We start from the raw sequence: 26,247 nt of genomic DNA, 5'->3' as shown, positions 1-26,247 counted from the left end.
ATTAAGTAATTGGCTTTCAGCCCCAGAACACGTCAGTGGCAGAGTTTTCTCGAGCCCTGTTTCGTGCAAGGGGGAAAAAAAAATCAACAGCACATTCTTGGGCCAGGAAGTTCTGCTGAGCTCTGTGCTGGCTCTGAGCCGCCTCCCGGCCCCTCTCCGCAGCCGCCCTCCAGTCCTCCCAGGCTGGCGCTGGACGGAGCCTTTGGGAAAAGGGGAAGAAATGCCAGAACTTGATCTTAGAAGCTAATCAAGCTTCTTGTGACTTTCAAGTTTAAGATGCTATCTTACAATAGGGGGCCTTTATTTTTTTATTTTTTTATTTTTTTTTTTAAAGGAACAGGAGAACAAGAGGCCAATTTTTTTTTTTTTTTTTTTTTTAAAAGGACAAGAAACTTGGTTTCAAGTTCTTCACTTCTTGTGGTTCCATGACTTAGGCAATTCACTCTGACTCCACTAAGCCTGGATTTCTTCATCAGTAAATTGATGGGGGGTGGTGATCTAACACGAGTGTGTCAAATTCCCTCATAAAACAAAGCCAGGATAGTCCCAGAGGGGTAGTGGTAATGGGTGGTCTTCAAGACTTGTTGTGTTTACTGATTATTCACATATTTTAATTTTACCTCCCACTACCAGTTGGTTACCCCCTTGAGGAAAGGACTTTTGTTTCCTGATATTTTTCTACCCCCCAGAATTCTGCATGCTACCAAATGCCTAGTAGCACCCGGCTTCCATGTCAACTGCTTTGATTTCTGTTTCACTCGTCTGCTCTCAAGGCAAAAGGTAAAGCAGCAGTCAGGGTGAAAGGCCGGGAGAGGCTGGGGGACACGTGTCTCTGCCAGAGGGCTGCCTGGAATTGAGGCCTTATGATTGGCTCTAGCCAAATAGGAGAAAACAGGGAGTTTCTCGAATTAGTTCATGTCCCATTTGGGTTACCCAGGAAGGATAGTCCGTGCTATTCCCAACAGAGTCAAGGCAGGCCAGAGAACTGGCAGACAAGCCCAGCTCCAGAAGCCAGAGTTACTGCTGTAGCTGGACCTGGAAACCACTCCTCAGTTGGACCAGTCACTGTGTGTGGGGCCTTTAATGGGAGGGGAAGGGAAACTGTGAAACACATCCTAATACCATGTAAGGGTGATGACACTGATTAGAGACATTATTAGATGGCGGATACACAGAATCCTTAACTTTTTCCAGACCGTGACTTAAAAAAAAAAAGTAGGCCGGGCGCGGTGGCTCAAGCCTGTAATCCTAGCACTTTGGGAGGCCGAGACGGGCGGATCACGAGGTCAGGAGATCGAGACCATCCTGGCTAACACGGTGAAACCCCGTCTCTACTAAAAATACAAAAAATTAGCCGGGCGAGGTGGCGGGCGCCTGTAGTCCCAGCTACACGGGAGGCTGAGGCAGGAGAATGGCGTAAACCCGGGAGGCGGAGCTTGCAGTGAGCTGAGATCCGGCCACTGCACTCCAGCCCGGGCGACAGAGCGAGACTCCGTCTCAACAAAAAAAAAAAAAAAAAAAAAAAAAAAAGTTATTGTTTCTTTTTGGCAATTACCTGCCGTCAATACAGTTCAAGTAGGCCCTAGCTGACCGGGATGGGCTGGTGCAGAGCTTTTGGTATTGCTAATCTGTTTTTGTGGGACGTCCTGGTGTAGTCCATGTCATGTTTTTAGGCATTTCTCTCTATTCCCCTGGGATGAAAGGACAGGAATTTCAAGATAGTTCACCTGCAATGAGTTCCTGATTTTATTTTCAAACAATGATGCACCATTATCTGAAAGCAGGCTGACTGTTGTGCACTTGCCAGCCTCGCTCTAATCCTTAAAGGCCACACACCACAGTCATTCTTAATCTGCTGCTGCAGCTACCAGTCACCCCATGACGGAGCATCAAAAGATGGATAATGTAGTTACTCTGCTCTGTTCATTGCGTGGGGTGGGCTAAACAGGAGTGAGGTCTGGGTAATGTACCAACATGTCGGATAGAAAGGTTCTTAACTCAGGGTTACTCATTTTTGGAGGGTGTAGGGACAGGAAATGTTAAAGCCTGCTTCTCCCGGGATTAAGGAGTTAGTGACTTTCAAATGCTCTGAAAATAAAAAGAAGAGGAGAAGACAGTCATATTTGCAGGCATTCTTCCAACAGGCATTCAGAATGGTGGGGTAGTTTGTCTAAATTAAATCTATGTTTTACACATTGCAGAATGGAAATCTCAGGAATATCCTGAATTCAAATCATTTTTCTGCTGCAGGCAATTTTAGATTAGCTTCTAAAAACATATATGAATTGCAGGCAACTGCTGCAGGAAAAACAGAGAACACAGATGAGGCACATTCAACTTTAAATTCCTTTCAGATCCAACGAAATGACCCCTAATGTTTGATCACATTTCCTTATCAAAACAATCCTGCAGTCTGAAGGATTTTTCCGTGAGAAAGTGTCTGAGGATTGGAATCGAGAAGCTGCCCCCTGGGCCTCTCCTGTTTCTTCCGAATGCGTTGTCACCAAGATATTTTTAGTTCGTGAAACCCAGGCTGTCCTTTCTCCCACTGACAGTCTTTGCCTCCCGTGTCCAGCAGGCCTCCTAGGAGCACACACGTGCTTGGCCGTGACTAAGCTCACTCTGTAGCTGTGTGTGCGCACCTTGTGTGTGTGTGCGCGCACCTTGTGTGTGTGTGCGCGCACCTTGTGTGTGTGTGCGCGCACCTTGTGTGTGCACAGACTTTCCCGGATACCAGAAGTTGTAGACTGGCTGAAGAAGGGTGGGCTTCCATCCGTGGGGTGATCCTTAGGTCTGTGCTGGTTTGGCTTGGCTCCCTAATAAGGCAGCTGAACTCAAGTGGAGGGCCAGGACTGACTGAAGTTCCCAGCCTGTGCCCGTCTCCTCGCACCCCTCAGACTGAGGCTGCCTGGGTCTTGGCAGCTCCCTCAGCAATGAGGGATACTTGTCTCCGCTGCCTCATTGTTTCCCTGCAGTCAGGATGCCAATGTTTTTTCCCTTTCCCCTTCCCAGAGTCAACAGGTCTCCCTCCCAGCTCTGAACTCTCTTCCTACTCTGAGCTGTCTGTCCAAACTCTTCCTGGCCTCCCAGCTTACCCTATGATCCTCTTGCCTTTTACCTATATTCATTCTTTCCCTTCCCTTCCAACTGCCCCTTCTCATACCCAGCACTACATACAAATTACAAGTTAATTAAGTGTCTCTCCTACACCAATAAAAGGCAAATACAAAAAAATCCTTCAGCATTTCCCCACTTTCCTTACTTCTCTTCCTTTCTCTCCCTTCCTCTTCCTCTCTTGATTCTTCCTTTCTGCCCCTTCCTCTCCTTCACTCCGTGGCTGGGGCTGAATTTGGGATCACACGTGTGCTTAGAGAAACCATCTTATCTGAAGAAACAAAAAAACAAAAACCAAAACAATGACAACGACAAAACAAAACAAAAAACAAACAAAAAACATGGACTGGTTTGAAGTTGTTCTGTAAATGTTTATTATAACTTCTGATGTGATGGAGTCAGTGTGTTCCCATTAGTCCTTCTCCTCCTCATTTAGTAGCTCAGAGGAGTCCCAGAGCAAACTTCCTCAAATCAGGTCGGTTCACACTGCACCGCCTTCAGCCTGATGTGAGTCTTACTGTGCTGGGTTATGTCCAAGGGCCAGTAAATGTTCCCTTCCTTCCAGGGCTCACCACTGTTTCAAGTCCTCTGGCAAGCCCAGTGGAAGAACTTCTCTGTTTGGGAAATTCTGCAAGTAAACTTGGAAGTATTTGTTCACTGGAGTTTGAATCTGAGCCAAACAGTTTACTCAAAACCAACCTTCCACTCAACAAAACAGCGTTATGAAAGTTTGCATGCATTTGGGCAGTAAACAAAGGACATTAATGAGTTTAAATACATATATTTTTAAATCCATGACTTTTGGACATTTATTAAAAAGATTACTCTCTGGGGAATGAAGTAAGGCCTTGGGAACCTTGTAATTGAAAGTTTCTGATCCAAAGTAGATCTCAGGATCCTCCCAGCTGTAAATGTATAGATTTCTTTTTAATGTCCGCCTGAAATATTCATGCTGTGTGTCTCCAGGACTCTTCAAACCTATTCCTGACTCAAAAAAACCTTAAGAAAAAATCCAAGCAGTTGTGATCACCAAGGCCTGATTATGGAGGAGCTGTTAATACGGTTTATTAATTACTCAGGCTGCTCACTCCTGCCCTTCCTCTGTTCCTTGCTGCGCTATTTGTCTTCTTCTGGGGACAGAACACCTTCATTAAATCCCATCCGTCCTTGCCTTAGAGTTGTCCCCTGGAAGACAGCTCCCCTCTAGATGCATCACCATTTATCATCACCCTTTGTTGGTGCTCTGTCAACCAGTTTTCAATTTATTTTGAATTCAGTTTATGATTAAAATTTAATGAGATCCAATCAAATGCTTTTCTCAAATCAACATGCCTCTGCAGCCTCATCTGTATCCTCTATTGTAATGGCGTGAAGGAAAGCCATGGCAGATTTCCAGCCTGGCGATGCTGTACAGAACACAGGTGGCCTGCTTCCATGCCTCCTCAGCTTCAAGGCGGATGGCTCTGAAGCATATTTATTCCAGAATCTGCTAGGGGTTATGCGGGTGGCTTCCCCATCCCCTTTTTTCCCTCCCAATAGCTGAACCAGTCAGTGCTCCCCACCGAGATGCAAGCAGTTAAGTGCACAGGCTCTGGTGCCAAACCGCTTAGATTTGAATCACAGCTCTGCTACGGAATAGCCATGTGAACTTGGGAAAGGTACTTACCTTCTCTATACCTCGCTTTTCCCTTTTCCCGTCTGTAAAATAAGTCTGACAATAGTACCTAGGAAATTAGAGTGGGTGTGAGGATTAAGTAAATTAATACATCTGTCACACTTGGAACAGCATTTCCCACATAGTAACCGTTCAATAAATACTAGCAATGATTGCTAACAAAGAGTAAAGTTTCTTAAGTATGTCAGTTTCATTAGGTTTGTATTTTGGCTTATCAGCGTACAATCTATATCAACAGTAAACTACAACCCTAGAGCCAATGGTTACCATGACCTGTTTTTAGCACCAGCCTGTTGCTCAGAATGGTTTTTATATATTTAAAGGGTGTTTTTTCTTAAAAAATAAAAAATAAAAAAGGAGCAGAATATGAAACAGACACAGCATGTGGCCCATAAGGCGTAAGCTATTTACTATCTGTCCCCTTTGCAGAAAAAGTTTGCCAACCCCTGATTTATATGGCTTAATGGAAAGAGCTTGGAGATCTAAAGGCTTGATTTGGCTTCACCCATCACTTGTTAAGTGACTATGGAAAAGCTTCTCAATGTGTCTAAGCCTCTGTAAAACAGGAATGGCAAAGTGGTAACACTTACCCTGCTTATGGCCTAGGCTTGTTTTAAGGACCAAAGGAGATGATGTGTATCAAATGTGCCGGAAATGACTCATATATATACATGTTTGTTAAAAAGATATGGTCTCTATACATTAGCTTCAAAGAATAGTATTAGCACCTGGGTGTATTAGCACCAGGGAATACTGTCTTTAAAAAGAGAGCTCCAAAGCCAGATAATAACTGCAGTTGTAGCTGCATTAAAAATAACAAAATGGCCATTGCTCTTTGAAAGCTTGATATGGGCCAGGCTCTACATTCAACACTTCATTTACATCTACTCTTTATCCTCACCACACCCCTAAGGAGAAGTGTTGCTCTTTTCCCTATTTTGCAGATGAGAAAAGTGAGGCCCAGAGACGTCAGATAACTTTGTCAAGATCACAAATCTAACCATGCAGCTAGCTGGCACAGGGAGAATTTAACCCTAGGGAGTCTGAACCCAGAGCCTTTGCATTTAAGTATTGCATATTTTCCCACATCCTAGGAATATGTGTCAATTTAGGGTAAGCCCATCTGGAAGGCAGAAGCCACAGTTCACTGTGGATGTGGGCATGAAGCCTGTTCATGTGTGCCCTGGGAGAGACTTGCTTCCCACACAGGCCACGGTGGAGTCTAATGGACCTGAAGAAAGGGAGGCAGGCATGATGGGCGAAAAGCTTTTTGATGAACTGTGAGATCAGAAAGGTAGCGTTGTGAAGACTAAGAGGCTCTGATTCAAAAAACTGGTAAGTTAAGGAAGATTGTGCTAGAAGAGGAAAAGATTGCTAGAAACAGACATGAGCAAAGAGTTGGAGGCAGCTCAGGGGGGTTGACTGAGAGCTGTGTACAGAAAAATAAAAAAAGAGAGAAGGTGAAGCATGGGAAAATCTGTCACTGGGACGCCAAGGGAGCATTGTCACATGGACGTCAGGCTGCTGACATCTGGATGTGATATTATTCGCAAAACTAGGCAGCTCGGGGCAGAGTAGAGGAGCCCAGAGAAAGGTCTCAGGCCCGAGGAGGCAAAAAGGAAGACAAAGCGAGGGACCTGGAAAGAGAAACTGACAGATTTGAGGAAAGATGCCTGTCCGATACAAAAGTTAGAACCACAGCTCACAGTCCAAATGGTGATGAGAGTCCAGAGATGAAAAGCTCCTGTCAGGGTGGGTGCAGTGGCTCACGCCTGTAATCTCAGCACTTTGGAAGGCCGAGGCAGAAGGATTGCTTGAGTCCAGGAGTTTGAGACTAGCCTGGGCAACATGGCGAGACTCCGTCTCTACAAAAAAAAAAATTAACCAGGCGTGGTGGTGCATGCCTGTGGTCCCAGCAACATGGGAGGCTAAGGTGGGAGGAATACCTGATCCCAGGGGGGCAAGGTGACAGTGAACTGTGATTGCGCCACTGGGCAACAAAACCTTGTCTCAAAAAAAAAAAAAAAAAAAAAAAGCCAGAAAGAAAAGCTACTGTCGTCTTTGGGGTTTAGTTGTGTGTCCCTGGGAATCACCTCTGTCCCCAGCTCATGCGCACCCATGCTTACCCCAGGCATGTGTTCTCAGCCTCTGCTGAATGGCTTTTGATATTTGAAGAGACACGTTCACTCTTTCCTGGGCGGTCTCATGAGTTCCTCATTCGCATTGGTTCTTAATGTTTGTGAGCATCAGAATCACGAGCAGAGCCTTTCCTTTTCATTTTTTATCTTTTAAGTCAATATAGGCGCCCTTGTGACAAAACTTAAATGGTATAAAATGTTCTGAAAAGCAAACCTCTTTCCTATCGCATTCCTAGCCATCCAGTTCCCTTCCCAGAGGCAACCACTGTTCCTCATTTGAGATGGGCAGATATACGACCTTTTATCATACAAAGGAGGGCATACCCTCCTTTGTGCTACTCTTGGATTTTTTTAACTTAATACATCTTAGAGATAGTTCCATTTCAGTTCACACAGCCCTTCCTCATTCTTAAAGGATGTGGAGTGCTCATTGTACAGATATACTACAGTTTTAAACATCAGAACCTTTAGACATGTGGGTTGTGTCCGGTCTTTGCTATTATAAACACTGCGGCATTGGCTGTTTTCATAGCCTCTTCATTTCATACAAGATATACATACCTCTGCAGGGGAAATTCTTAGAAGTGAAATGACTAGGTCAAAGGGCATACGCTTTTAAAATTCTGATAGTTACTGCCAAATTGCACAGATTACATTTCCCTTGACAAAGTATGAGAGAACTTGTTTACCTGTGAGACTTAAACAAAAATACACTAGTCTTTTACATACGATAAACAAAAATACTCAGAGTCTCTGGGTGTGGGGCCTGGGCATCTGTATCGGGAGCCTGAGAGAGGGATTCGGAGCCAGGAACTCTTCTGGGCGTCCTCACCCTCCAGCCCTGCTTTCCCCCGAGGATTTGCTGGTGAGCCCGAGACGACACAGGGCACTGCCAACATGGAGGCTCCCAGGGTCCTAGTTGGCAAGTCTCCTGTTCCCCTGAGGAGTCGGTGCTTGCTCCCTGGGTCATGGCTGGAAAACAGGACTTTTCCACTTCAATCCAGGTGCCGCCCTCTGGTAGAGACTGGAGCAAAGGTCATGCCAGAGTTATAAGCACGTAAATATGGAGAAAGCCTGGAAAAAAAAATGGAAAAACAGAAAAATGGGTCAGGTCAGAACAAGCAAGAACCAGGCTCACATGCACAGCTGTTCCATCCAGTTGTATATCCCCAGGACTCACCTCTGTCCCCAGTTCATGCCCACCTGTGCGTACCCGGAGTACACGCTTTACCCTCTGCTGAATGGTTTTTTGTATTTTAAAAACACAGTGGTGAGATACTGAGTGTTTTGTTTTCTTTTTTAATGTTTAGTATTTTTACACTATTGTCATTAAAGACAAAACAGATAAAACTGCCATCCCTGACATAACCCATTAATCTGTCTGTGGCCCCCTGACGTGGCATTTGTAATTGTTCTCTATGACTGCCTAAGGAGAGTTGGCAGGGTTGCCCATTTTCTGCCAGTTCAGGCAGGGGTCTGAGGCCGGAAGGGGCCGTGTGGTAGCGGCAGGCATGCCCCACCCTTTTCTGTTCTGGGTGGAGCTCTGCAGAGGCACAAAGACCAGCGCCTCCCTGCCTGCAATCTAAGAGTAGATGCTCCCATCATGACTGATGGCATCTCCTTTATTCTGCAAGTAAGGATTGTGGCCAATCCTGCCCATGGGCAGGACCTTTGGGCATGGCCCAGACCTAACTTTGGTGCTTGACACATAGTGGGCACTTAACCAATGTTCTTGAGAGGAAAATAAAAGGAGAGGGAAGGGTCGGTCACCCATGTGGCATAATTTTAAGAACTCTGAGGACCAGGCCCACCAGATACTCCTTGCTCCCCAACATTGTTGTTGACAACATTCTCATTGTCACTGATCCAGCTACATGGACCTGTCTGTCCCCTCTCTGAAACAGGCATCAATTATTTATTCATTCAACGAATCTTTATTGAGCACCTACTATGTGCCAGGTGCAGTTGTAGGTGCTGAAAATATAGCTGTAAATAGAACAGTCAAAAATCATGCTCCCAGGCCAGATGTGGTGGCTCACTTACAATCCCAGCACTTTGGGAGGCTGAGGTAGGAGGACTGCTTGAGGTAAAGAGTTCAATACCAGTTGGGGTAGCATAGTGAGACCTCATCTCCACAAAAAAATTTTAAAAGTCAGGCACGCTGACCAGCACAGTGGCTCACGCCTGTAATCCCAGCACTTTGGGAGGCCGAGGCAGGCGGATCACCTGAGATCAGGAGTTTGAGAGCAGCCTGGCCAACATGGTGAAACTGTTTCTACTAAAAATACAAAAATTAGCTGGACGCAGTGGCGCACACCTGTAATCACAGCTACTCAGGAGGCTGAGGCACAAGAATCGCTTGAATCTGGGAGGCAGAGGTTGCAGTGAGCCGAGATTGTGCCACTGCACTCCAGCCTGGGCGACAGAGCAAGACTCCATCTCAAAAAAAAAAAAAAAAAAAAAAAAAAAATTAGGCACGATGGCGTGCACCTGTAGTCCTAGCTACTTGTGAGGCTGACATGGGAGGATCCTTGAGCTCAGGAGTTTGAGGCTGCAGTGAACCATGATCTAGGTACTGCACTCCAGCCTGGGCGACAGAGCAAGATCCCCATATCACAAAGAAAAAGAAAAGAGAAAACTGCACCCTTAGGAAGTTTATATTCTGGGAGAAGGGAGAGGTGATGAGCAAACAAGAGATTATTAGATATTTGTGTGTATCATATACATTTGGGTGATATATAAGACAGTGATAACTGCTGGAGAATAAGGTAAAGCAGGGAAGGGAGATGGGAATGAGAGAGCACGACCAGCGAGACCTCCTTGAGGTGACAGCCAAGGAAAGACCTCACGGAGAAAGGAAGCCAGCCATGCAGCTGTGTGGGGGAAGGGTACTCAGCCCAGTTTTTTTAAAAATTATTTTTATCTTTTGAGACAGGGTCTCGCTCTGTCACTCAGGCTGGAGTGCCGCGGCACGATCTCGTCTCACTGAAGGCTGGACCTCCAGGGCTCAAGTGACCTCTCACCTCAGCCTCTCAAGTAGCTGGGGCTACAGGCGCACACCACCGCACCTGGCTAATTTGTTTAATTTTTTTGTAGAGACAGGGCCTCATTATGTTGCCAAGGCTGGTCTTGAACTCTTGGGCTTAAGTAATCCTCCTGCCTCAGCCTCCAAAGTGCTGGGGTTACAGGCGTGAGCCACCACGCCTAGCCCCAGACCAGTTTTAACTGCAGAATTCCCACCAGAGGATGACCTCAGATTTCCAGTTCTGTGAGATGACTGCCCTCATCGCTTTTTTTTTAAAGCCTCCTCCAAGCCCCCTGATGGCTCCTCAGCTAGAAGAGTGGAATATGCAACTTTTTTTAATGTGGGTGGAAAAGCACTTCTAAGGTATTCACATGGGAAAACCCAGGGAGAATGTAAGTAGTTGTACCTGAATGGGATTGAAAGCGAATCCCATGACAATAGAGTACAGGAATTAGTCCTGCTAGTCAGCTCACTTTTTGCATCTCTTTGCCTCCCGTTCAGCTGTGGGCCCACAAGTGCATGCAGAAGATGACACAACACTCAGCTAGGCCTTGAAAAAATACTTTTGTTTTCCAACCAGCTGAAGAGCATGTTGTGTGGCACATCCAATTTAATAACTGTGGAAAAATTGCAAGAAAGAATGGGAAAAAATGGTGAACTTTTTTTTTTTTTTTTTTTTTTTTTGAGATAGAGTCTCGCTCTTGTTGCCCAGGCTGGAGTGCAGTGGCGCAATCTCAGCTCACTGCAACCTCCACCTCCCGGGTTCAAGCGATTCTCCTGCCTCAGCCTCCTCAGTATGGGATTACAGGCACGTCCCACCATGCCCAGCTAATTTTTGTACTTTTAGTAGAGACGGAGTTTTGCCATGTTGGCCAGGCTGGTCTCGAATACCTGACCTCAGGTGATCCACCCGCCTTAGCCTCCCAAAGTGCTGGGATTACAGGCCTGAGCCACTGCGCTCAGCTGAACATTTTAAAAATAATAAACAGTTGCGATATTTACTGGTGCTTTTGGCAGGCTCTTGTTCGTTTTTATAAGGTCCGCTCACTTTAGCTGAGGAGGTCCCCTTTTCTGCAGAACCAACGAGCAGAGGACATACACAGCCTGAAAAGGACAAGGACAGGGAAAGGGAGAGATGGAGGGAAGGAGGGAAGGCCAGCCCGAAATTAGAAGTTGAGTTTTCTGTTGTGTCGGAAAATGGAGCAAGGGTCGTCGTGCGGCAGGTGGGTAAGTTTGATACCAAGTGGGAGATGAGTGTCAAAGAGCATTCATTTGGCAGGGAGTAGAGAGGTATCTTTCTGGAGGCCGTTAAGTACATTTGGTGGCAAACTGCTGGCCCCATCTGTGTGTAAGGGGAGCATTTCAAGATGCATGCTGTCATGATCGCATTGGATTGGGTACAAGGGCCAAGAGAAAGTGAATTCATGCCCTCCGAAACTTGTCTTAGAACCATAATTTGTGTAACCTGACTTTAGGCACAGTGAGCCCTCAGTCAGTGTTTGTGGTTGAAATGCGACATGGATCCAAAGTAGGAATTTTTAAATCCAGACACAATCCCTTTTCTCCCTCTGGTATTTGAAGTATGCTATGTACTAGCCTTGCATAGAATAACCCTCTGGGATTTCTTCTTTTTCACTTGCTTGCTCTTTTACAACCCCTGCTCTGCAGCCTCCTGCAAACCCCCAGTTGCTCCTGTGCAGTCCTGTGGACTGCCTTCCTCCTCCCCGTCCAGTCAAGGCATCACCTCAACCAGTTTAATGATGAGAGAGGGCTGGTTTTCTTTCTCATTGTGTTAGGTTAATTAAGAGTTCTTCTTCTTACAGCTAAAAGCAGTATTGCCTGGACTGTGGGCTAAATGCTCTGCAGGCTAAGGTCTAGTTTAGCGAGCCTTGCTGGTTCAACTACATCACAAACCAGATGGTCATGGCTACCTTTGTTGCAGGCATAGTGCCCAGAGGGAATTAAGTCCTCCAAATGACCTAAAATTAGGTAGAAAATGTCACTCTGACCTTTTTTCGATATGTTTTAAACTTGGGCTTTCTTTCTTTGCTTAAAAGAAAACACTTTTCTTTTTTAAAATTAGGCAATAGTCAAATGGAACAAAATTATAAAAGTTCAAAAGGTGAAAACTTCCTCCCACTGCTCTCCCCCAGCTTAATTCCATCCTCAAAGGCAACCAGTGTAGCAATGTCTATGATTCCTCCACACGTTTTATACATATACAAGCAGATATGCACATACAAACACACGCACATTCTCCTCTCATTTTTTACACAAAATAGCAGCATAGTATGCACACTGCTCTGCGCGTGGCTTTTAGAAAAAACTCACTTAATACATCTTAGCCATCATTCCATATCAGTTACTAAGATTTATTTCATCATGTATTCCAAGCACACACGAAGCAGCCCACATTATGATAATTTCTCTTTCCTCAATAGTTGGCAGTTGATTTTCATCTGTGTTTTCCCCTTGCTGGTGAGTGATTTCTACCACAGGATGGTCCCATCATATTCTTTGAATTGCCTTCCAGATAAAATATCTTAATAAGCATTAGTGCTTTTGCCTGGAGGATAAGTAAACAATTTTATGGATTAGGGCTCTGCAGGCACATTGGTGTCTCAATGTTAATTTAAACCACATCCTGAATGAGGTCCCTTAAGGTCATAAAGTGAGGACTCCAAGAATTGATCTGTCTTCTAAGGCTGTGGCATGTTTTCTCTTGTTCCAGAAACTAGAATGAACCGAAGCATTCCTGTGGAGGTCGATGAATCAGAACCATACCCAAGTCAGTTGCTGAAACCAATCCCAGAATATTCCCTGGAAGAGGAATCAGAACCACCTGCTCCAAATACAAGGAACATGGCACCCAACAGCTTGTCTGTACCCACAACGCCTCACAACTCCTCCAGGGACTTTTCTCAAGCTCACGCAACCCTGAAACTTGCAAGTCACCAGCGGCCTGTATCCCAGCAGGTCACCTGCCTGCGCACTCAAGTTCTGGAGGACAGTGAAGACAGCTTCTGCGGGAGACACCCAGGCCCAGGCAAAGCTTTCCCCTCTGGGTGCTCTGCACTCAGCGAGCCCGAGTCTGAGTCTGTGGTTGGAGTCCTCCCTGCAGAGCATCCGTTTTCATTTATGGAAAAACGTAATCAATGGCTGGGATCTCAGCTTTCAGCAGCTTCTCCTGACACTGGCCATGACTCAGACAAATCAGACCAAAGTTTACCTAATGCCTCAGCAGACTCCTCGGGCAGTAGCCAGGCGATGGTACAGCGGCCCCAGCCTCACAGGAACCGAGCAGGCCTGGATCTGCCAACCATAGACACGGGATATGATTCCCAGCCCCAGGATGTCCTGGGCATCAGGCAGCTGGAAAGGCCCCTGCCCCTCACCTCCGTGTGTTACCCCCAGGACCTCCCCAGACCTCTCAGGTCCAGGGAGTTCCCTCAGTTTGAACCTCAGTGGTATCCAGCATGTGCACTGCCTCCCAATCTTTCCCCACGTGCTCCATGGAACTATCATTACCATTGTCCTGGAAGTCCCGATCACCAGGTGCCATGTAAGTGATCTTGACCTCCTCTGGGCATTCTGGGCTGGGTGACTGAAGAAACAAGGGCCTCACATCAATGCTTTGTGTCACTAGACTGGGATGAACAGGTCAGAATGCAGGGAGGGCATTCTGCTTCACCTAGGGGCTTTCCACGTGTGGTTGGATTTGCAAAGGGCCTTCAGAGAATGCTTTTTCTCTTTTTTTTTTTTTTTGAGACAGTGTCTTGCTGTCACCCAGGCTGGAGTGCAGTGGTACAATCTCGGCTCACTGCAGGCTCCGCCTCCTGGGTTCACGCCATTCTCCTGCCTCAGCCTCCTGAGTAGCTGGGACTACAGGCACCCGCCACCACGCCTGGCTAATTTTTTGGTATTTTTAGTAGAGACGGGGTTTCACCATGGTGAGATCAGGATGGTCTCGATCTCCTGAGCTTGTGATCTACCCTCCTCCGCCTCCCAAAGTGTTGGGATTACAGGCGTGAGCCAGCGCGCCTGGCCGAGAATGCTTTTTCTTAGCCTAAAGCCTGTCCCACTGGAGTCTTCTTCTCTAGGGACCTTTAAGGACAAAACAGGTTCCTCTGTCTGGATTAGTTTAACAAACCTGCCTAGAAGCAGAGAGATGACCCAAGTGAGTTCTAGAAAATGTATTTTTTGTTCTGATCTTTGGGCATGTGGGTTCTTCCTTCTCTTCATGTTTCTTCCCCATCTTAGATTTGGCAGAGAAAGGGCTTTTAGTGAAAAACAAAGCAAAACAAAACAAAAAACCAGAAGATGCCCAGAATGTCATTGAGACTCTGGGATTCGGGCCATTACATGAAAATGAAGTTGCGTCTGTGATTTTGCTGCTTAAACCCTTTTGGACACTTGAGCCATCTACAGCTACCCTACATTCCAGCCACTCTAAGACTGGCAGTCCCCCTACTTGTGATGGTTCACATCTCTATGCGTTTGCCAGGCTCTTCTCTCTATCCGGGATGTTCTGCTCCCTCTGGTGTGTCTGACCCAGTTTCAATACACCTTTTAAAAAAACTGCTTTATCGAGATCTAATTTACATACTGTAAGGTTTATCCTTAACCCATTTTAAATACAAAATTCAATAAATTTTAGTATTTTCACAGAGTTATGCAACCACCATCATACACATTTTTTGAGACTTAGCTCAAGTGTCCCTCTGAAAACCTCCCCAGATCACATTCTCCTTCAGGTCCTCTCTCTCCCTCCTGCTCTGGTCCTGTTGGGACACCTAACACCAGCATGGCATCTGATTATATACTTGTCTCCTCTCCTTCCAGACTGCAAGCTTTTGTGCATCTGCAAATGCAAACATGTACTTTCAATTCGTAATTCCCCAGAATTTAAGCACAGTGTCTGGCACATACTAAACTCTCAATAAACTACTTCTGAAATAATAATATGTACCAGTGCAGTAAGCATCTCTGAAAGTGATGAAGTCTTAGATTGAGATAAAAGATTCTATCACCTTTTTTTTTTCCCCTACCACCATTCTTGATGTTAAATCTCCGCTGAGGCCCCTGGAAAATAACAATAGGGCTTTACAGATGAAACACAGGGCTGTGAGATGTGATATTTTTCTTAGCAAATAAACACTAGACATAAAGTAGGTCAAAGAGTGTAAGAAGTGCCTGACCAAAGGCCTGATGCACAGCTTTAAAATAAATTATAGAAATAATTACAAATGCTGTAATCAACCATAATTTACATACTAGTACATGTATACTAAGTATAAAGCTTCCTAAAGTGAAGAGAGCAACACAGTAATTCATAACTCAGAAAAAAACAACAAAGAGGAGATAGAGAAATGTAACTTAGAAGATGCTTGGAAGAAATAGGTAAGAATGAATGTGAGATCAGGAATGAGGGTGGGGGCTGGGGAAGCAGGAGGGTGTGAGGAGAATGGGGCCTTGGGCTGGAGAGGGAGAAAGAGCCCGTGATGCCTAAAACTGGGACGTGGTGTATAAATGTTGGGAAGTCAACAGGGTGGGAGCACATGGATGCCACCGCCTGCTCTAAGCGCCCAGTCATAGGGTGGGTGTGGTGGTGGATTCCCTTAAGTATGAATCACTGAGAACTGAATGTTGGCAAGGTCAAGGCTGTATTTCTCAGTGATTGCCAGGTTTAAAAGGAATAATTTCTGAGAATAATACCATAAACTACTTTTTAACATTCTGTTAATCTGCATTTAAAGGTAAGTTTTCACCACGCATGGTGGCTCATGCATGGTGGCTCACGCCTGTAATCCCAGCGCTTTGGGAGGCCGAGGTGGATGGATCACTTGAGGTCAGGAGTTCGAGACTAGCCTGGCCAACATGGTGAAACCCTGTCTCTGCTAAAAATACAAAAAAAATTAGCCAGGTGTTGTGGCAGGTGCCTGTAATCCCAGCTACTCGGGAGACTGAGGCACGAGAATTGCCTGAACCCGGGAGGCAGAGGTTGCAGTGAGCTGAGATTGCGCCTGGGCGACGACAGAGTGAGACTCCATCTCAAAAAAAAAATTTTTTTTCTGATCATTATAATATTTGGTCACTCCTAAAATTGAAATAATGCCCAGAAGTTCAAAAAAGAAAAAAAAAAGTTTTCATATTTCTGCCACCCAAATAAAATTCCCTATTAGGGTTTTGACATACTAATTTTCAGTGTTTTTTTTCTTTTCATATATTTTTAATCTGAAATTAAAATAATTTTCAGTGACATTGAGTGTACTTATTCCAGAATCATTTAAAACTGCTTCATCGTATTTCATCAGGTGAATCTACCAAATTATTATTAACCTGTTCTTTATTGTCAGACATTTAAAATAGTTTCCAGTTTTCTGATCCAGTAAGCAATGATGTGGCCAACATTGCATACATACGTTTTTAACTGCACTTCCGATTAACCCCTTAGATTAATGCAAAGAAGTGTGAATACTTAAGTCAAGGCTTTGTGATACAGTCCCAAGCAGCTGACTTTGACTACTAGCAAGGGAAAGCCTCATTGTGATAGACAAAAACAGCACTGACTCATTGTTATAATGGACCCTCTGGAAAATACTTCCCACTGGAAAATACTTTTCCTGTTGTTGGAGCTGAAACGGCGCCATTGGCAATCCAGTTTTTGGAGGTGAGCGTTGTCCCGTTGGGGCAGGTTCCTTTAAAAGGCAAACACTCCTGACTGGGAACACTTTTTGTCTCTATTGCCCCAGGACCCACTTTCTTTCAGCATTTCACCATCCCCTTGCTCTCTGTATTATTTCCTTCTGTTAAGGGGTTGGGGAGAGACATGTAGGATCCTGGGGGCAAAAAGAGGTGTTGAAAGGCAGAGGGAAGAGAATGGGGATAGGAGAGGGGAATAATTTACAGAAGATATACAAATAGCCAATATGAGAATTAAACCAAGCTCAGCATTATTAGATTTAAGAAGTGCAAAATTCTTAAATATACCTTTTCCCTGATTCATTGTGCAAAAATTAAAAACTTTGGACAACATCCAGTGTTGGTGGAGTTACAGAGAAATGAATATTCCCAGTCACTCTTGATAGGAGTGTAAATTGGTGCAATCTCCCAGAAGGCAGTTTCCCTATCAAAATTTTATATGTGCTTCCTCTTTGGCCCAGCAGTTTCACTTATAGGAATCTATCCTATAGAAACATTAAACAAGCACATACAAATACAAGAACAAGAATGTTTATGAAAGCGTTGTTGCATTAGAGTAAAAACAAAAACAACTACAATGCCTAGCAATAAAGGGCCAGATAAGTCATTTGTGATTTATGTATACAATGGACTACTAGGCCCATGTTGCACTGAATACACCTTCTGACATCAAAAAGATTAAGTTTAAAGGCAATAGCTGCAGTGATGATCCCATCCATATATATATATTTTAAACTATCTATGTTTATATATACGTATTAAGTCTAGCAGGATCTAGTGGTGATCTTGGTGGGGAGGGGAGCAGGGAATTAAGAGGAGATAGGTATATTTTCCTTCTAATTTCATATACTTTTGTTGATTTTTAAAAATAGCAAATGGCTGGTTGCAGTGCCTCACACCTGTAATCCCGACACCTTGGGAGGCAGAGGAGGGCAGATCACTTGAGGTCAGGAGTTCGAGACCAGCCTAGCCAATATGATGAAATGTTGTCTACTAAAAATACAAAAATTAGCCGGGCATGGTGGCATGCGCCTGTAATCTCAGCTACTCAGGGAGGCTGAGGCATGAGAATCACTTGAACCCAGAAGGTGGAGGTTGCAGTGAGCTGAGATCGTGCCACTGCACTCCAGCCTGGGCAACACAATGAGAGTCAGTCTTAAAAACAAAAACAAAACCACATAAAAAATATAAAAATAAAAATAGCAAACAGGTATTACTTCTATAATTAAGAAATGAGTCAAGACTGAAAAGAACAAAGGAAAACTGAGCACGTACAGAAGGCAAGCTTGCCCCAATTCACCTTGCATGTCCCTTGGCCCTGGCTCCCATCTAACCACAGAGAAGAGGGTCAGGGTTGCCTGTGCTGATGGCATTTTTGCAGGGCATTGCAACCCTAGAATATTTATGAGGCCTCCAGCAGCAATGACTCCCATGAAGGTTGCTGTGAGGATTAAATGAGATAATGTATTAAAGGCAACAGGAAAGTGGCTGGCTGGTGGTAAGCCCTCAATACTAACAGCTTTTAGTTATTATTGTTATTATTTAAATGCATCCTGCAGCCCAGTTCTGCAGGGTGCTCCTCTACTTCCAGATCCCACTCACTGGCACAGATTTTAAGCATTCAGGGCAGGTGTACAAATGCTTAGTTTCATGTCAGGGCTATAACTGCACTTAATTGCCAACAAAACCACTTCAAAAGAGCTGTTCACCTAAGGGATGCTTGTGCAGTGGAAACCATGGCTACGTGGCTCTACTCGGCTTTAGAAGAGCATTACTTCCTTACCCATTAATGAATATATAAATAAATAATAATCACCATGCAAATGGCATATCTAAGCTTTTTGCAAGGTAAAGCAAAAATGGTTATTGGTCACCTCTTTCATGTGAAAAAAAAAAAAAGGTTTTCAAAGTAGGTGAAAATAAGAAAGGGAATAAGCCTGTGTTTTCTCCTCACCCCACCCCCTGGAAAAGTCGGCCTCCTGCTGCCTCTGAATCCTTCCACTGAAGGTCACCAGCATGGAGTTCATGGCTGTGCAATCAGATGAAACTCATGATGCAAATATTTGGGAAAAGAGAGGGAATTAAGTCTAGAGAGCCCTCATTTTATGATAAAATTATTGCTTTCTCTACCAAGGAGACTGAATAGAATAAAATTATGGGTACATGGGTACAGTTGTACCTGTGGACCAAAAAAAAAAAAAAAAAAAAAGGGATGATTTGTATGCTAGAATGCATGCACAATTAAAGTGAGGGAAAAAAAGAAAAAATCAGATGGAAGAAATGATAAAGAAGGAGTTGCCTTTCAGGAACCACAGCTGCTTACAGCTGTGGGAGTTCCTGCAACAGTTTATATTGGCCATTTTGTTTCCTGGCTAAACTGATTGCATTATATCACGATGTTTTTTTGACAACTTGAAAATCAGATTTTATTTCTCTCTCATAAACTCTTTTAATACCATTCTTAATAAGGAAGAAAAATGTTGCATGTTGCGACTGATAAATGGAAAACCTCATTTAGGATTTGGTTTCCACATTCCAAGTGGTAAAAGCTCAGTAACACGAGGATCGTGTGTACTCAGGCCAAGAAGATCACAGGATTGACAAATAACATACAGTCCTGGGCGCCCATTCGTGATTGTGCAAGATTTTCATTTCTGCTTTGTGATTAACACTGCCTCTGAACTGAGGAGTTACCATGCTAGCAAATCATTTGTCTGTCACGTCACCCACCTTCCCGCTCCTACAGAATAAACTCTCTTGATGGAATTGTAGGCACTGGGGACAAGTCCGCGGGAAAGCTATTTCTGAACAGGGATTCTCAAGTAGGTGGCTGTCGACTCATATGTCTCCCCTTCTCACACACTAACTAGTGTGGGTTTGTGTTTAAAAACAGACACCCACAGACAGGCAGATTTTCTTTCTCTCTCCATTTATTTTGAGGTACTCCCAAGGGAACTGTATCCTATTTATCTTTGTTCGCCAAGTGCCTGGCCATCGAGGTTCAATAAATATTTGTTGAATGAATAAAAAGAAATCTGTTCTCTACTTCCTGGGGAAAGGAGTGAGCCTTAATCATGAGTAGAGTCTTTGTGATAATGAAGCCTTGGAAAAGCCATTTTTTTTTTTTTTGGTCTGGGAGGGAAGCAAAGAAGGGAGTCAGTGAAATTTGGAAACAGAACCTGTCCATCCACTTATCACTTTATTCAGCAAATAGTCATACACGGTCCTTGTTTTCATGGAATTCGCAGTCTACTGGAGAGATGGATAAGAAATAGAAGTCAAAAACAGAATGACAAATTATAAGTGCTATAAGGGAAGTAACTGTTGGAATAGACATTAATAGACAGGTTGGCCAGAGAATGTCTCTTTAAGCAGACATCTGAGCTGAAACCTAAAGGATGAGAAGGTCAAGGAAGCAAGGAGCTAAGGAAGCAAGGAGCTTGATGTCATTAAGATATCAAAAGCAAGCCAGTGCGGCCTAGCAGAGTGAGCAAGGAGAGAATGGTGTGCTAGAAGATGAAGGCTACACAGGCCGTGGTGAGGAATCTGGATTTTTATTCTGAGTTAAACTTCTTTACGGAAATGGAAAATTGAACTCTATAATTCTCAATACGGAACTTAGAACAGTACTTGACATGTAGCAAGTGATCAATAAATGTTAGCCCTTATTTTATATGTATAGTATCCAAGTAAATTAGCAAGCCTTCGTCATAGTAATTGGAAAAAAATGATTAAAGCTTGAGCAATGAAAAAGATGATCATTTACCTGATAAACATAGTTTTTATTTAGCAACTTTTCTTTTTTTTGTGTGTGTGTATTTCTTTTTTTGTAGAGATGGGATTTCACCTTTTGCTCAGGCTAGTCTTAAACTCCTGGGCTCAACAGATACAACCACCTAGGCCTCCCAAAGCGCTAGGATTACAGGCATGTCCAGCCTATTTAGGAACCTTTTCCATACAACCAGTCAAATTCCAGACAAAGCTGGTCAGATTCCACTTACAAAAGGGAATGCTCATTTTTTATTGATCCATTGATACTCAGTTTTCCTTTGTTTTCAGCAATAAAAGGACAGCATGGAGGACTATATTGTCAGTACCCTAATTTTAGAAATTGATGAGGTGTATCATTTTCATCTGCTCACATAAACTGGCATAACTTTTTACCACAGGTGGCCGTTTCTGAAATGAAAGTTACAGCTAATCAAACACTTAGCCCCACATGCCTTGGTGATTTTAATGATATGATTTGTTGCTATGAGACAAAAACATGTTGTGCGGGAAATAATCTGTTAGAAATCATATGACCTTGATTCAAAGGCTTTTGATTAACAGCACTAACATCCGCTTTCTGGAAAAGAAATAAACCCTGTGATTAGAGCTTGGTAGTCCTTTTAAAGCAAATAAAACAGTATTAGCCATTCATTAATGGATATAGGAAGCAAAAATGGCTTCAAACATTAAAAACTTCCCAAGATACTTTCAGCTCTTTCCTCTTAAAGGCTTTTAAGGCCACTGGCAAAGTTTCTCCTCTTTTACTTTGTCTTTCTCCTTCCTACTTCTGGAGGGAGACACCAATTAAACCAAAAAACCCCCAAAACAGATGGACAGCAGAAGAGAATTAAGATAGTCTAGAGCAGTGGTCCCCAACCTTTTTGGCACCAGGGACCAGTTTCATGGAAGACAATTTTTCCACGGACTGGGGAGGGGGATGGTTTGGGGACGATTCAAGTGCATTACATTTATTGTGTACTTTATTTCTATTATTGTTACATTGTAATATATAATGAAATAATTATACAACTCATCATAATGTAGAATCAGTGGGAGCCCTCAGCTTGTTTTCCAGCAGCTAGATCTGGGGGCGATGGAAGACAGTGACAGATCATCAGGCCTTGGATTCTCATAAGGAGCATGCAGCCTAGATCCCTCATGTGCGCAGTTCACAATAGGGTCTGCGCTCCTATGAGAATCTAATGCCGCTGCCGATCTGACAGGAGGCAGAGCTCAGGTGGTAATGCAAGTGGTGGGGAGCGGCTCTAAATACAGACAGAGCTTCACTTGCTCACCCATTGCTCACCTCCCACTGTGTGGCCTGGTTCCTAACAGGCGACAGACTGATACCAGCCTGTGCCCTGGGAGTTGGGGGCTCCTAGTATAGGAGACCTGTGCCCTAGAAAGTATTAATAGATTGTGCAGTCCTAAATGGCTTCTCTTTTTCTGTAAGTCGGCTTTGTAACTATTGAGCCTTCGTTCATTCATCTATTGAGCGTCCCCTGGGTGCCGGTGCTATCCTTGGAGACACGGTAGCAAGAGGACACAGTCTATGTTTTCACAGAGCTTATGTTCTAGTAGGGAAGGCAGGCACGAAGTTGACAGGTAAAAGTCATGCTTACTTATGCAAACCCATGATAGGAACTATGAAGGAAGCAAAACAGGGAATGGGATAAAGTAACTGGGCGAGGAGGCAGGCCTCTTTGGACAGGTGATATTTGGGCTGAGTTCTGAATGGCAAGAAGTCAGTCTGAAAATCTAGGGCAAAAACATTCTGGACAAAGAGGGTGGCAAACTCAGGATCCCAAAGGAGAGGACAAGTTTGGGATATTCAAGATGAAGCCAGAGCTTACTGGGCCAGTGAGAGTGTCGTGGGAGGCAAGATCTATAGGGGCTGGAACCTGATCAAGCAGGGTAGATTGTAAGTGCAGTCCACCAAGACAGTTCTATCTACAGCTGGGTTTGTAAAGGGTCTGCTCACACAAGGCTCATCAAAAAGCAGGGCTGGCCCCTACCTGGGGACCTGATAGCAGTGGCATTTTTTGCTTTTTTTTTTTTTTTGAGATGGAATCTCGTCCTGTTGCCCAGGCTGGAGTGCCGTGGTGCCATCTCGGCTCACTGCAAGCTCTGCCTCTGGGGTTCACGCCATTCTCCTGCCTCAGCCTCCTGAGTAGCTGGGACTACAGGCGCCCACCACCACGCCTGGCTAATTTTTTGTATTTTTAGTAGAGACAGGGTTTCACCGTGTTAGCCAGAATGGTCTTGATCTCCTGACCTCGTGATCCGCCCGCCTCAGCCTCCCAAAGTGCTGGGATTACAGGCGTGAGCCACCGCGCCTGGCCATTTTTTGCTATTTTTTAAACTGAGGGAAAGGAGCAGTGGTGACCTACCCTGTTGCCCTGAAACTGCAACTGGTGATCTGGACCCCCTGGAATATATCCGCCCTGCCCTAAGAAGGCTGCCAAGGTGAAGCCTGTGCAGTAGACCTTGTCCTAGACCATAGGAGTCTCTGTGGGCCTGTCTTCCATTCTGAGAGCAGTCCCTTCAAGTCCTGGTCTCCTTTGTCATCCAGGTGCAGGGATAGACCTACGTGGATTCGTTTCTCCTCCTCCCCCTCTTTAAACCCCTACTACTTGTCATGACCAGGCCTAAGCAATATCAGGGCAAGGGTCACGGGGTCCTGCCAGGAGACAGTCTGGGTTGGAGGGGCATGGTCACTTTTGCCAGAAGCAGGATGATCGGAAGGACCCAGGTGGTGTCATGGGTCAAAGGAGACAATAATAGATTGAGTCCAGGGAATCTGACCACACTTGAGAGACTAGCTTGGGCACGTCGCCAGGTCACCCAAACAGTTTCCTGAGTCTAGGCAATGAGAACCTGGAGGCCACACTAGTGAACGTACACATTATTTGTCTTTTGTTCTGTACTTGAGGCCATCATTCCTCTGAATGTCCCTTTGAAAATGTAGATGGCTCCTGACTGCTTTACCAAACTAAGAATACAGTTCTTTTTTGTTTGTTTTTGAGACGGAGTCTTGCCCTTTTGCCCAGGTCGGAATGCAATGGCACAATCTCAGCTCACTGCAGCCTCCATCTCCCAAGTTTAAGGGATTCTCCTGCCTCAGCCTCCCAAGTAGCTGGGGTTACAGGTGTGTGCCATGACACCCAGCTAATTTTTGTATTTTTAGTAGAGATGGGGTTTCACCATGATGGCCAGGCTGGTCTTGAACTCCTGAACTCAGGTGATCCGTCCGCCTCGGCCACCCGAAGTGCTGGGATTACAGGTGTGAGCCACCGTGCCTGGCCTTAAGAATCAATTCTTAGCCACATTCTCACCCTTCCCATTTTGATTTCAACCTACCAGTCACTTTTTTGTTTACTTGCCAGTTTTATTTTGCTGTACATCCCTATATGTATCCTATCTACATGGCAGGCAAACTTGATTATTACTTTTATAATCAGCAAAAGAATTTTAAGATCAATGAGGGTTAATCTTAAAAGAATCAAAAGAATTTTAAGATCAATGAGGGTTTTTTAAAAAAATAAACAAAACCACTTCCTTCTTGTCCTAACTAGTTATGCCTCCTCCTGGATCGTCTTATGCTTATGTGGGTAGCAGGGGCAGTGCTTGGATCACTAGGAGGTGCTCATTGTTCATCTTGCAGGGCTACCATTTGGCTCTTTTCAGTCCTCTTGCATCTCTCACATTTCCCAACACCTTACCCCCTTTGGGCCTGGGCCATTCCCTCAGAGCTCTTCCCTCTCACCCTTACTTGGTTCCCTGCGTCTCTCCTCTGGGCTTTTAGTTCTATTCTTTTGCCTAGTCAGGCAGGCTGCCCTTCCCTGGGGACCCTGCTGCTCCTGGTCCTGGCTGGGACCCACTTTTTCCCAGGTTGCACATTCACATAAGTCACTGCCAGCTCTGGCTTTGCTCTGAGCCCAGCCCTCTTCAAACAGCCCTGGCTCCAATTGCAGGTAGGCTCTAGCAGGAGAGGACCAAGGAAGTTGGAGGGTGTTGCCAATGGGTTGGCTAGTTCCCAGGAGGATGAGCGAAGTTTTCATTCATTTACCTCTTCTTAAGAGGGAGTGGGGGCCGGGCGCGGTGGCTCAAGCCTGTAATCCCAGCACTTTGGGAGGCCGAGATGGGCGGATCATGAGGTCAGGAGATCGAGACCATCCTGGCTAACACCGTGAAACCCCATCTCTACTAAAAAATACAAAAAACTAGCCGGGCGAGGTGGCGGGCGCCTGTAGTCCCAGCTACTCGGGAAGCTGAGGCAGGAGAATGGCGTGAACCCGGGAGGCGGAGCTTGCAGTGAGCCGAGATCCGGCCACTGCACTCCAGCCTGGGCGACAGAGCGAGACTCCGTCTCAAAAAAAAAAAAAAAGAGGGAGTGGGGTGTGTGTGTGTGTGCACATGCACGTGTGTGTCCACTTGGGGGAGGAAAGGACAGAGCAGTGATTCTATATCTATCATACAGATAATTTTTCCTAGCCTTGGATTTGGGACATGAAGGAAATTATGGTAGGAATGGTGGTGTGAAAGAGGTTCTTCATGGTTGGATTTTCCTAAGAATCTTATGAAAAGAGGAGCCTGTGTAGACTTTTTTGAAAAGTTTTTTGAGCTTTCCAGTTAGAATACCAAACTGGTGATTTCACATATGTTTTTATTTAGGACAAAAAAAAGTGAATTTTGTGAAAACAGTCAAGTAATCAACAATAGAGAAATATGGCAAACATCACAGAGGTGGTAACAGATGTCTGGACCCCTCAGCTGGTATCAAGACACAAATGAGCATGGAGCTTATGACTCCTTTCACACGAAGGAGCTAGAGTTGATGTTCCCTGTTCTCTTTGTCGTCTTCATCCACAGATGGCCATGACTACCCTCGAGCAGCCTACCAGCAAGTGATCCAGCCGGCTCTGCCTGGGCAGCCGCTGCCTGGAGCCAGTGTGAGAGGCCTGCACCCTGTGCAGAAAGTTATCCTGAATTATCCCAGCCCCTGGGACCAAGAAGAGAGGCCCGCACAGAGAGACTGCTCCTTTCTGGGGCTTCCAAGGCACCAGTAAGTATGACAGGCCCAATCTTCAGGCATTTTTAACATGGAAAGGAATTATGCCAATGCAAGGAAGATGTAACAGAATTCTCTATAGGTTTGCTAATCCACGTTAGTGAGTAAGTCACACAGGAGAACGCCCAATATAGACTTTTCAGGTCAGGAGGAAATGGAAGCTGATTGACAAGGATCTCTATCAGACACAGAGAGCCACTAGTGACTAGTCGAAATTCTGTTGAAGGAAAGGTTCTTCAGATGTTCTCCAAGTCACACCCCTTTCTTTTATTTTCAGATCATCTGAATTTTTAATCCACAAAATAGATTTTTGTTTTTACTATGACTGACTTCCACTGTAGCCAATTCTTTATATATCTAGTGTCTATTCCTGTTTAAGCCTATTTCTTTCTTTAAAATGTTAAATTCAATTAATTTTTGGTCAAAATTTAAAATGACCTGTTCTTTTCTTTTTTTGAGACAGCGTCTTGCTCTGTCACCCAGGCTGGCGTGCAGTGGTGCAAACTTGACTCACTGCAACCTCTACCTTACAGGTTTAAGCGATCCTCCCACCTCAGCTTCCTAAGTAAGTAGCTGGGACTAGAAGCACGCGCCACCATGCCCAGCTAACTTTTGTATATTTTGTAGTGATGGGATCTCCTTATGTTGCCCAGCTGGACTTGAACTCCTGGGCTCAAGTGATCCACCCACCTTGGCCTTCCAAAGTGCTGGTATTACAGGCATGAGCCACTGCGCCTAGCTTATTATTTTC

The 26,247-nt window shown here is 44.8% G+C and overlaps 1 protein-coding gene across 2 annotated transcripts in view; it reads left to right on the top strand.

Moving 5' to 3' along the window:
• The window catches only part of TRAF3IP2 (TRAF3 interacting protein 2), a 47,512-nt gene that overhangs the window by 510 nt on the left and 20,755 nt on the right, over positions 1–26,247 (top strand). For both annotated transcript variants that reach the window (XM_065542892.1, XM_005551604.4), the window contains exons 2-3: positions 12,684–13,514; positions 25,298–25,490. In XM_065542892.1, the coding sequence (XP_065398964.1) occupies positions 12,692–13,514; positions 25,298–25,490 (1,016 nt within the window). In that variant the 5' untranslated portion in view covers positions 12,684–12,691. The remainder of the gene's footprint in view (positions 1–12,683; positions 13,515–25,297; positions 25,491–26,247) is intronic.

The sequence above is a fragment of the Macaca fascicularis genome, chromosome 4 (assembly GCF_037993035.2).
Source record: "Macaca fascicularis isolate 582-1 chromosome 4, T2T-MFA8v1.1".
Classification (NCBI taxonomy): Eukaryota; Metazoa; Chordata; class Mammalia; order Primates; family Cercopithecidae; genus Macaca; species Macaca fascicularis.
This window is presented reverse-complemented; position numbering and strand designations above follow the sequence as displayed.